The sequence below is a fragment of the Taudactylus pleione genome, unplaced genomic scaffold (genome assembly GCF_031769625.1).
Source record: "Taudactylus pleione unplaced genomic scaffold, aTauple2 ptg000290l, whole genome shotgun sequence".
NCBI classification, from domain to species: Eukaryota; Metazoa; Chordata; class Amphibia; order Anura; family Myobatrachidae; genus Taudactylus; species Taudactylus pleione.
This window is the reverse complement of record NW_028284692.1, coordinates 9,423,105-9,435,589: the sequence shown is the minus strand read 5'-3', so window position 1 is coordinate 9,435,589 and position 12,485 is coordinate 9,423,105. Positions and strand designations below refer to the sequence as shown.

The window sequence follows — 12,485 nt, the reverse complement described above, 5'->3', positions numbered from 1 at the left end:
CCACTTGGGCACCAGTCTATCCCTGCCAGCACCCATAGCACCTCCAGCTGAGATGGTTAATGAGCTAGTTGAGTTAGTGCTCCAAAGAACATGGAAAATAATAAGAGTTATGGTATAACATACCTTTGTTAACTCTTTTTCTTTGAGGTTCATAGGGTCCACAGGAACTACCTTGGGGCTATGTAGTTGGAGTAATCCATTGCACCAAACAGCTACAGCTTTTCAAGCTCCCAGCATGCACAGGACCTCCTCCCTATATATCCCGACCCCAGCCACAAGCATTCAGTTTGTAAACAAGCCTAACGGCCAGAGACGGAAAGTGGAGAAGGAAGTACAATATACACAAGAAACACTCTCAAAAAACGAAGAGGGAATCAGTGACACAATAAGAAAGATCCCAACTGAGGCTAGGTGCATCAGGGTGGGTGTCTTGTGGACGCTATGAACCTCGAAGAAAAAAAGTTAACAAAGGTATGCTATACCCTAACTCTTATTTTCTTCTTCGGGTTTCATCGGGTCCACAGGAACTACCTTGAGGATGTCCTAAAGCAGTTCCCTTAAGGGTGGGGACGCTCCTGAGCAGAGGGGAGAATTTGCCACCCAAAGGAACTATCCTGGGAGGCAAAAGTATCAAATGTATAGAATTTGATGATAGTGTGGACCAAAGACCAAGTCGCCGCCTTGCACAACTGTTTTGTAGAGGTGCCATATCTAAACGCCCACGATGGTCCCACAGACTGAGTAGAATGTGCTGCCAATTTTGCGCTGGAACCAAACTGACAATGCAGAAACTTGAACCCTCAAGGTAGCCAGACGAAGACCTAAGGCTAGTCCAGCCTGAAGAAAAGCTAGAACTCAGGAGACCATGAAAACCTTAGGGTCATATTTTCTGTGGGAACACCAAAGAAGAAATGAATGCCAAATCCTGTGATAGATGCGGGCTGAAGCAAGCTGCTTTGCGCTAAGCATCGTCTGAATCACGGAAGTAGAAAAATCTTTGGTCTTTAAGACGGAAGACTCAAGAGCCATGCCATCAAAGCCAGCTGGGGTAGATCTGGATATAGGCAGGGACCCTGCACTAGTAGATCCAACCATAGAGGGAGTGGAAGCGGACTGTCTTTGTCAGATCGGTGAACCATGTCCCCTGGACCAGGCATGAGCTATTAGTATCATCCTGCCGCCCTCTTACTTCAATTTTCTGACCACCCTTGGGAGGAGGGAGATTGGAGGAAACAGGTATGCCAACCTGAAGCCCCACCTCACCACCAGAGTCTCCATGAATGCAGCTGAGGGGTCCCTTGTTCTGAACCCATACCTGGGGGACCTTGTGGTTGTGATGTGATGCCATGAGGTCTAAGTCCGGTAGTCCCCACTTGTCCACCAGGAGCTGAAAGATGTCCAGATGAAGAGCACATTCTCCGGCATGTATGTCCTGATGACTTAGAAAGTCCGTTTCCCAGATGAGGATTCCTGGAATGAATTTTGCCGAGATTGCTGGAAGATGGCATTCTGCCCAAACCAGATTGTCGCCACTTCCCTTCTGGCTGCCGGACTTCATGATGGTTGATGTAGGCCACTGAGGTTGCATTGTTGGACAGAATCTGGACAGGCCTGCCCTGAAGGAGGCCCTGCACCATAATGAGCGCCCTGTGCACTGCACGAAGCTCCAAAATATTTATGGGCAGGTGACTTTCTTGACCTGAAAGGTGTGATGACCTGTCACCGCACCCCATCCTCACAGACTTGCATCCATTGTGACGAGTACCTAATCTTGGATCCATAACGGATGACCCTTGTCTAAATGAGTCATCTGCAGCTACCATGCAAGGGAGAGGCGAACCTCTGGCCAGATGCGGATCGTTTGAGACTTTATCAGATGATACTGACCACCCCAATGAATCCATCGTTGCAGAGACCTGGAATAGTACTGGACATAAGCCACCATGTCGAAGGTGGATACCATGGACCCCAGTAACTGCATTGCTAAGTGAACCGACACTCTCTGATTGCGGAGCAGTTTGTGCACCCGTAATTGCAGGGCAGCAATTTCCACTGGTAGAAGAATCCTTTGCCCCAGGGAATCCAGCAGCACCCCCAAATGTACCATCTGCTGAGTTGGAGAAAGAGAAGACTTTCCAAATGATTATCCAGCCGTGCTCTTGCAGATCGGCAATGGTCATTTGGAGATGGTGTTGTAAAACCTCTGGAGATTGCGCCAATATCAGGAGGTTGTCCAAATATGGTTGTATCCTGATTCCTTGTCATCTGAGATGAGCCGCCACGACTGCCATTAGCTTAGTGAACACCCGAGGGGCTGTGGAATCCCGAAGGGCAGAGTCTGAAATTGGTACTGTTGCTGACCCACAGCAAACCTCAGAAACCTATGGTGGAATAGTGCAATAGGTACATTCAGATATGCATCCTATATGTCCAGGGAGCCCTGAAAACCCCAGATTCTGTTGCCAGTCTGATTGTCGCAATGGTCTCCATAGGAAAGTCTGGCCATAGAAAGAACCTGATGAGGGAGTTGTACCAACAACCTTCTGGGGATTGCACCCCTAATGCACTCTCCCTGTGGGAGAGGGAAAAAAGACATTAGTCCTTATTGGACTCTGTAACAGCTTGCCTGGAGTGTTCCATGCTTCCCCCATAAGCTCAGTGAGTTATTCAAATTGCACGTTATTTACATGAAACCAGCACAGGGACACTGTCTCCTGTTTACCTTTGCAAGTAACCTACAACAAGTGTAGTGTTAACGATGCAATGTGACCCCCTTCACAGATAAAAATAAATGTAAAGTACTCTCTAACCCTTATACACCAGGTAGTTGGGGGTTAGGAAAAAACAAAAAGAAAACAAAACAAATATATTTTTTTTCCTTTCTCCACAGCAGAGTTAGCATAAGTCACATAAAATGCATATATATTTGCAAAAGGGCATTAAAATCCACTACCTAAACACCTAAGTTTGGTAGGATCTACATGCATATAAATACATTTGCAAAAGGCCATTAAAATCCACTACCTAAACACCTAAATTTGGTAGGATCCACATGCCTATAAATACATTTGCAAGAGGGCACTATCACATTGGTAGGATATAAGTGTAATACACACAAATATACTTCCAAATCAGCACAGAATCGGCTTATACAAACCAAACAATTAGTAGGATTCTAGTGCTATATACTTTGATCCTAGAAGAAAAGGTATAAACAGAAAGAGATCAAATCTCCCCTCAGTAAACACTCCACTGCAGCTGAGCTTCTCCCACTAATTAGGAGAGAGGGGGCTGGGCAGCTAAGCCCTCACAAAGTAAATGTGAAATACATTTTAACCCCTACACACCTGGTAGTTGAGTGTAAAAAATGGAGCAATAGCAGTGATAGTTAAACAATAGAATCCCCAGTCTGCGCCTGATGGGATACTCCCTTATGCCTATGCTTGCAAGTAACTGGTCTAATCGTCTGCCCATCTGCCGAGCAGTGGTAGACGGTTAACCATACTCTGCGCATGGGGGGCATATACATAGCAGGATGTAACTGCTGTGGGAACCCCATTGTGCAGGAGCTGGTGTATTGGATTGGTGAGGTAGCTGTCTCCTATAAAAGGTTGCACCAAACCATCTTGCATGAAATCCTGAGCCGACAGGCCTGCTGAACAGTATTTAAATGATACCAGCACAGGGGGTCAGCCTCCTGACCTTAACCTTAGACATATAAGGTATAAATGCAATGTGTTAGTCTTCACAAGCAAATTTGAAAAGACAATGAAAGGCCCCACACACATGTACAGAGGGATGAGAAGAAACACAGTGATAGAGATATCTGACAATTTAGAAATAACAGCAGCTAGCATTAAAGTCACATACAATGCATATATAATTTCAAATGCAAATGGGTGCTGAATCAACTGACCAAACCCCTGGGGGCTTGGTAGGATATCGAGCACTATATACCTGACCCAAGGCAGAGGTATACAGGGAGACTGACCCAAACCTTCTGAGAACCAGCAGCTTTCATCATTGCACCATAGATGGACTGTGAGTCTCAACACACGAGGTGATAAGAAATAACAAACCAGACGCGGGAACCCACTACACAGGAAGTTGCATCTGGGTTGGGGGAGGAGCAGCCGGGAGAGCGCCTATCTCCTCTAAGCTGCATTAACGGCACGGGTACGCTGGCCTCACAGTAGTAGACGCTGACTAGTGCGCTGCTATTGCGTCTACTACCCATCCCCGGCATCAGACGATTTGACCCCGGAGGTTTTAGTGAGGACGCGGCTCGCGGGCCCTCATTAGCAGCAGCCTCCGGTGTGTCTCCTACACCGGAAGCCAGGACTGCAGCGCACGATTCCCCGACAAGCGAGGAATTGTCTTACCTTGTCATCTCCTTGGATCCGATTGCAGTCCGGGCCCCAGCGTCGCTGCTAGCTAAGCTTCGCTGAGACCCGCCGGAATCCCCAAGGCCCGTTCAGGAGCTGGCATTTCGGCATCTGCAGAGGTAGTAGGAGTCGTAGCACATGCATCCTTTTGGATGCTTAGTACTAACACAACTCAGTATATAAACTAAGGTAAATAAAAAAGCCTAGGACTTTTCAGAAAAAATATAGTGACAAGGTACCGCACATGCGCCGACCGGCCGTCGCTGTGCGACCCCCCCTTACTTCTACTTACCTCCGGTCAGGTCAGTTTAATGCAAGTGATCGGGTCACAGTACAGGATGGGAGACCAGCTGACCGGAGCCCATGATGACATCACCGGAGCCCTGATCTCCAGTCCCTGGATGCAGGTAAGTTTTTTTTTTTGTTTTTAACAGCTGACCACTGTGGCCGGCTTAAGGCTCTGCTTTGCCTATTAGCAGAGCAGGAGTCCGGTAACCGGGGGAGACCCTGGATAACGCCACCTCCACGTGGCGTTATTATCACAGGGTTTCCCCTGGTATTTTTTCACATTTTATTTTCAGTAACTTTGGCCAGATCACATTTCCCATAACAATTATGGAAAATGTGATAATTAGGGCTTGGAGTAGAATTTTAGGAATTCTACTTCAATTGTCCTTTAGTAAATATAGGTGATACTAAAAATAAGTGAAAAGGTTAATAAATAGAGCCCATAGGGAGGAGGTCAGGTGCATGCTAGGAGCTTGAAAAGCTGTAGCTGTTTGGTGCAATGGATTACTCCAACTACATACCCCCAAGATAGTTCCTGTGGACCCTATGAAACCCAAAGAAGAAAAAAGTATTTCAGTGTAGTTGATGTGCTAGCACCTAGTGCTACTTAATTAAACTATAACCAGTGGAATATTTTATGACAATCAAAATTGTGAAACATGTAGTAAATTACAAATAAGTCACTGCTAACACAATATACTAGTTTCTCTTGCAGGGACTGGTTAACAGTACATAATGATTTTTCTTTTGTCGTTGACAGGCAATGCCATCACAGTACAGAACGGGACATTTACTTGGGCACAAAAGAGTGAACCAATTCTACAAAAGTAAGGGCATTCATAACATGTTCTGGCATATTTCCTGCATGAATTTCTATGCATATATGTTTTCATGGATTTCTAGCTATATTTTTGGCAGGTAAAATGAGCACTTGTGGAAAAGTTGGATTAGTGTGCAATATGTGTAACAATTTGATATGCAAAAAGATATTGGTATATACTGGATTTGTAGAATCAGAGTAAAAAATTAACTAATTCAGAATTTCACAATCATGACCAATAATCTAATAAATCCTAATTTTATTATTATATTCTTAAATCAATTTTCATATAATTTCTCCATGGTGCAGTGAAATTATGTAGGTATAGCTATAAAATGTAAATAAAAAAAGGTAACTTAAAGCTTAAACCTGTCAGGATCACAAATATCTGAGTCATTTATGGTCTTAGAAGCTTCTGAGATCTTGGAGCTCATATGCTGTTTATTCCTGTAATATTAATATTTTGTTATCTTGTAAGAGGTAGAAACATAAAGGTGATTCTACTTGGAGTTATTGATAAACAACCAACTAAACGGAATAGGAAAACCAAGTGCTAATAATGTTCTGTAATATGATTTTTAATAAAGGATCAATAAACCTGTATATTAACATCTACAGATATGAAGCATAAAGTTAATAATATTTGTTATTGCTGCTAAGTAATTAAATGGGCAATTTATCATTAATGTCAGGCTGATAAGCTTGATAAGTATGCCTTAATAATACTGTATTCTATAAATGTTTGTTTCTTTCTCAGTATCAATTTGCTGGTCCCCTCTGGATCACTGGTTGCCATTGTTGGGCATGTTGGATGTGGAAAGTCATCTCTGGTGTCAGCTCTTCTCGGGGAAATGGAGAAACTGGATGGGGAGGTCTCAGTGCGGGTTGGTAGTATTCCTACAATGTCTAATAATAAAAAACCAGTTTGCATAAAATATTGCCATTTTCTATCCTCATTTTATTTATAACTGTTTAGAGTGGAAATAAAAATACTTATTCTCTATAATTTTCCAAATAATCATGAATTAAAATATAAAACAAAGCAGGAAATTGCAAACTATGATGTTAAATTAAACTAACAAACTATTAATGTAGACCTTCATCAAGATCATGGCCTCGATGTTGGCTCTTGTCCATCTTCAGGGTATCTTGATTGACTCTTATCTAGACAGTATACTGGTGAACAGGAGCGCTGAGAGGTGGGGGAGCAGGTACTAATTACCAGGCCCCTGCCTTGTTGGAGAGGCCCGTGTCCACGCACCCGCTCCCCTGTAACACTCCATACCTGTCAGCGGCAGCAGCCTCTGACCCAGCCCAGCACACAGCAGTGGAAGGTCCAGGAAGACTGCTGCCATTGAGCAGCAGAAGTCTCCCTCTCCGCCTCATGATTGCACTGAACTTTAGGCTCTCTATAGCTCTGCTGGTGAAGGACCATTTCAGGAGACTGGTCCTTCAGCATCACAGCCAGTCAAACTCTCCCTCCAAACCTTGTTCAAGGCTGGATTAATCAACAGACCAAAGTCATCTATTGTGCTATTGACTTCAATGAAGTTCCTGGGCTACTTCTCCAACTAGTGTCTCTCAGGACAATATCTTACTTTTAACTATCCTGTACTGCATATATGTAGTATAGATCATGGTCTCTACTCTGGAAGCCATTCAAGGTGTACTCTTGTGGTTATTGTGCATGTCTTTCAGGCAGCTTGGGAGCACTGTCTGACTACTGTATCTTCAAAAGTTTTTGATTCTTTCAGATCAGTGGCGTAACCAGATTTTGATGTGGTGATGGATCAAAGGGTAGTTAAGAGCCTTCAGGTTTTGCAGTCACAATGAGATCCACCACCACATTTAAATATATAGGAAATTAATATGTACTGTATTTAAAATGCTAACATACAGTGTGAGAAAGTAATGCATTTTTTTCTTCACTTATAAATGCTTTACTTACAAAGTTATCCTATTGTGTCACTTGCATTGGTGAACCAATAATCTTGTGCTGTACATTCCTTTCTATAACGTTCTCACTGCTCTATATCATTCCCATTGCTCCCTCATACCTCTCTCATTATTCATGTATATCTTTCTCTTTCAATTTTTCGGGGGATTCCCTGTGTTTAATAAATATGGCTGTTAGTAATTCACAAACACAAGGCAGTACTCTGCACAGTGCTGTATTTCCAGCCAAAATAAATAGCTTTTACATCATCCAGTGGTGGCAATCCCAGGACTCCTAAGGCATCGGTCCCCTTCTATATGGGACATCCGATCATCTGTGTCCTCCTAAAGCAGAAGAATAAAAAGGAGATTTTTTTTTTGTACTTACTGATAAATCATTTTCTTTTGTGATGTTCTACTTTGCCTTTGCAGTGGGCCTTCTCTCCTTCTATGTAAGGGAAGTACAGTAACCTAGAATTTATGTGCACCACTACAATATTAGAGATAAAGATTTATCTGTAAGCACACACACAAACACAAAAAACAAAAAATCCAATTCTGGGGTGTACAACCAAGGAGTAGATTGCTGTAAAATATTTTTATAGGCTTCTAAAACGGTAGCATATCTGATAACGAAAGTATTGTAAGAACTTTTGTGTGTGTTTGTTATTTCAAGGGGTCCGTTGCATACGTACCGCAACAGGCTTGGATACAGAACTCAACTCTCAAGGATAATATCTTGTTTGGCAAGATAGGAAATGAGAAAAACTACAAAAAAGTTTTGGAAGCCTGCGCTTTACTTACTGATCTGGAGGTGCTGCCTGGTGGAGACCAAACAGAGATTGGGGAAAAGGTAGAGTATGCAAATTTCTAGTTGGGGTGGTTGCAGATGTTGAAATACCTTTACCTTAAACTGTTCCATCAGAAAAGGTATTATCTTGAAATGGTGTATATGTATCAATTTTGTGCCACACATATACCAAATATTTCTCTAATACAGTATGTATCACATAATGCTCCTTTAAGCTTGCTGTACAATGTGGGGGTTACTACTACTAACAGTTCGGCTGGGTACAAACTAGATGATATTAGATGATTTGTTGTTTTGAGGCGAATCAGAACAACAATTCGTCCCCATCGTCCAGTGTGTACACACTATTGCGTGCTCCTGTTCGTCGCATCTTCATATCTGCCTGCAGTGCAGGCCAACCTGAAGATCTGGCGGCCGACACCATGGTTCTGGGTGTGGCGGAGGAACAAGATATCGAGCGGTCGTACACCAGATTGTGCAGTGTGTGTGGACCACCTGATATATCGTGCCATCACATCTGCCGTCGCTGGATACACACAGCTTCTAGTGTGTACCTGGCTTTATAAGTAATAAAAGATTCCAACTAAAGAGAAAAATATTGTCAAATGTGGCGCACATACATAAATTGTAGAACATAAATAATAACTTTTAGGGGGTCTATGTATTAATAAACGCAGTACTGCCGCAATTATTAACACTCCTACTAGCCGTGATAATTTCCCGGCTGTGTACTCGCAGGGCCAGCGGTTGCTGTCCCGGCGAGTTATATCCCCGGCATGTAGGAGAAGTCTTTCACAGGAGTGAAAGACTTCCCCGGGGAAAGCTGACACTGCACATGCGCACAGTGTCAGCTTCCAGGGCCGTCCGGGGGGCTGCGGGGGAGAGATCAAAAGATCTCTCTCCTGCCCCTGGAGCCTCCATAGGCTAACAGTAGTTTACACCATCTGAAGATGGTGTAAAGTACCGTGGTTAAACTCCGAAAAGCTTTGGTTTTTGGAGTTTAGTACATACTGTAGGGGTCAGATCGTAGTTCACATTGATAATAATGGGGACTGCGATCTGAAGTGCTGATTAACACTTTGCAGGAGATTTCTGTGAAATCTCCTGAATTGTACCATTAGTAAATAGGATCGATACATAAAATTAGCAGAAACTGCAGTTTGTGCATAATTTTATGTAAAAAATGGCTTGACACATAGGCCCCTTCGTGTCATATACATATATAAAAATAGCAATATAAAATCAGACAGTAATAGAGAATGAGTGATAGAAAAATCTAGAAGTGATTATTAAAATGACTGTGCACTTGTACCTGCCTCCCAGCTCTTATATTTGAGTAACATACTATATGTAGTGAGAGAAGGTGAAGATGTTCCCCATATATGATATATCATATTGTATCCCCAGATCAAGGGAAATATACAGTATGTAAATAATTAGAATGTTGTACACCATAAATTATTGCTTAATTTTTGTAAGGGAGATATTGATATAAAAGTAAAATAAGTTGTATATGTCTCAGAGGCCCATTTTTTAATGATCGATCTGGGCACGATAATAGCACCCATGATCGCATTGCAGGATGGGATCATAGTGCCCGAATGTACTAAAGGACACACGCAGTGACGGGCCCTTCCATGCGATGTGCTGGGAGTGAAGTTAACATGTCAGCGGCCTCTTCACTCCTGTGCCAAGGATCCTGCGCATATGCGTTCTACAGACCACACATGTCGCTAGTATTGCGATGTGTAGACAATAGGCGTAAGCTGCGGAGACCAAGTTTCAGAATGCTTCGCATAAGCTGCGATCCCTCCATAATACATGTAGAGGGATCGCAGCTGTAACAAATAAATCTGTTTTTTATCCAGATGTATTTGACCATTCACATCAGTCCCTGCTCCAGTGGAGCTTACAATCTATATTCCCTACTATATGCTCACACACACACACTAGGGTTAAGTTTTGTTGGGAGCCAGTTAACCTACCAGTATATTTTTGGAGAGTGGGAGGAAACCGGAGTACCCGGAGGAAACCCACGCAAGCACAGGGAGAATATACAAACTCTACACTGTTAGGGCCACAGTGGGAATCGAACCCATGACCTCAGTGATGTGAAGCAGTAATGCTAATCATTACACCGTCTATAAAACACAGTCTGAAATTGAAATACGTGTCCTGGTTATTATTTCATTATTATATGCCATAATTCTAGGTTTATCACCGTAATGAAATAATACAGTATGTAATATTTATTGTTCAAGTCTGCATGCCCAATCAGTTTATTTTGTAACATTAGTTTTTAACAACATGAGACATACTATATGTGGAAACTGGTGCAAATGACAAGAAGATGTTACCCATAGCAACCAATGGCATGCTTATTTTCTCTGCAAACAAAAAAATGTGGGTTACAATCTGATTTTTATGGGCAACACTGACTTCTTCCTTTACACATATTTTCAAAAATGTCCCTGTGACGTAATTATGTTTTGCATTACTCATGTTGTTTAATAAAAGAGAAAAATCCCATTTGTGAAAGATGCTTTGATAAAAGTAATTGCTTTGTAATGCAATATTTCTTTGATTGTTTATTTGAAACAACCAGTAGGAGGTTCTATGTTATTTCTGCATGAAGCCACTTTACCCTACAGAGCTAATAAAATAACACTTACAGCTTATATTTCAATTTATGGAAATATGCAAAGATGTAATGTACTATAATTTATTTAATAGGTAGAGAAACTAATATGGCAAAAAATCAGATTTCTGAAAATATACTTGTTTGTCCAGTTCTAAATTTAATCAAATAAAGGATTTAATTTGCAAGAGTGTTATACAGTATGTTAAATAGTAAGTGAAATAACAGTATAGTTGGTTACCTGTATATAGTGAATCATGTGACATTTATTCAAAACATACTTTCTCTTCACACTGCAGGGTATCAATCTGTCAGGGGGTCAGAAGCAGAGAGTAAGCCTTGCTCGTGCAGTGTATAGTAATTCAGATGTCTACCTACTGGACGATCCTCTTTCCGCTGTGGACGCTCATGTTGCCAAACACATTTTTGACAATGTCATTGGCCCCGATGGTTTGCTTAGAGGGAAAGTAAGTATTGTTGATTGTATGTCCATTTAAAATGCTTCTTGAGATAATTGAGCCACTTAATTATGCATGTCTCAAATACATGCAATCAACTAGAGGTATACACAAAAACATAATGTTTACAAGATGTGTACACATTATAAAAACAAGAGATTAGTCGCTAATGAATAAAAAGATATACATATATAATCTTGCAGTCAAATGACCAAAATATTTTTTGTTAATAGCAGCAAAATGACATGTGTGCTTGTGAATACACACCTACACCATCACATACTATGGTGTAACAAAGACATGCAAAGAAAAAAGTCTATTTGCGCTAAGACACCATTAATTTATAAAGTAGAATAGAATATTCAGTGGGTCTGATGTTCAATAAAAAATATAGATATTTAATTATATATTCTATATGCAATATATATTTATTCAGACTAGGATATGACTAGCCATATTACAAACATTTATATTTGAACATGTAACACATACATACAGTATGTACCAACAAATACTGCATATAAAAATACATAAAACTAATTGAACAACAATAGTGATCACAATGACTCCATGGAGATCTCCAAGTCTAATCTATAAATGACACTGCTATTAAAAGGACTCACTCTATATATTCATAAAATATCGCTCCTGGTTTTAAGCCACAAATCAGATGCAAATGGATGCAAAAGGGGTGAATGCTGTAAGATAACGATTGTCCAGACGTGCATTCACATAGGGATTTGGATCTCTAACCAGTTTCGCTCCGGTATAGAGGGAGCTTTTCCAAAGCCCTATGTGAATGCACCTCTGGACAATCGTTATCTTAGTGCATTCACCCCTTCGCCATCGCTGGGACTGGTTGCCATACACTTTCCATTGTTGTTGCTGTCCACTTGGGGAATCCTCCATACCATCTGGAATATAAAGGCTACTGATGTCCAATTCTATCGTCAGCATTTGTGGCCCAGACGGACCCCCGCAGGTGGATATACGGGCGGCGTGCACCACTCTTTACAGCACGGGAGTTATTCAGGACTGCCTAATCCCGCACAGCATACTGAGTGCTGACTACTGACATTAGTGGAGCGTGGTGACTTTACAAGTTTTCATGTTCCCATTTGCATCTGATTTGTGGCTTAAAACCAGGAGC

At 41.7% G+C, this 12,485-nt stretch overlaps 1 protein-coding gene across 2 annotated transcripts in view; it reads left to right on the top strand.

Annotated features, from left to right (window-relative positions):
- Positions 1 to 12,485, top strand: part of ABCC3 (ATP binding cassette subfamily C member 3) — a 142,281-nt gene that overhangs the window by 101,059 nt on the left and 28,737 nt on the right. For both annotated transcript variants that reach the window (XM_088482664.1, XM_088482665.1), the window contains exons 15-18: positions 5,434 to 5,500; positions 6,251 to 6,377; positions 8,105 to 8,281; positions 11,177 to 11,344. In XM_088482664.1, coding sequence (XP_088338790.1) covers positions 5,434 to 5,500; positions 6,251 to 6,377; positions 8,105 to 8,281; positions 11,177 to 11,344 — 539 coding nt within the window. The remainder of the gene's footprint in view (positions 1 to 5,433; positions 5,501 to 6,250; positions 6,378 to 8,104; positions 8,282 to 11,176; positions 11,345 to 12,485) is intronic.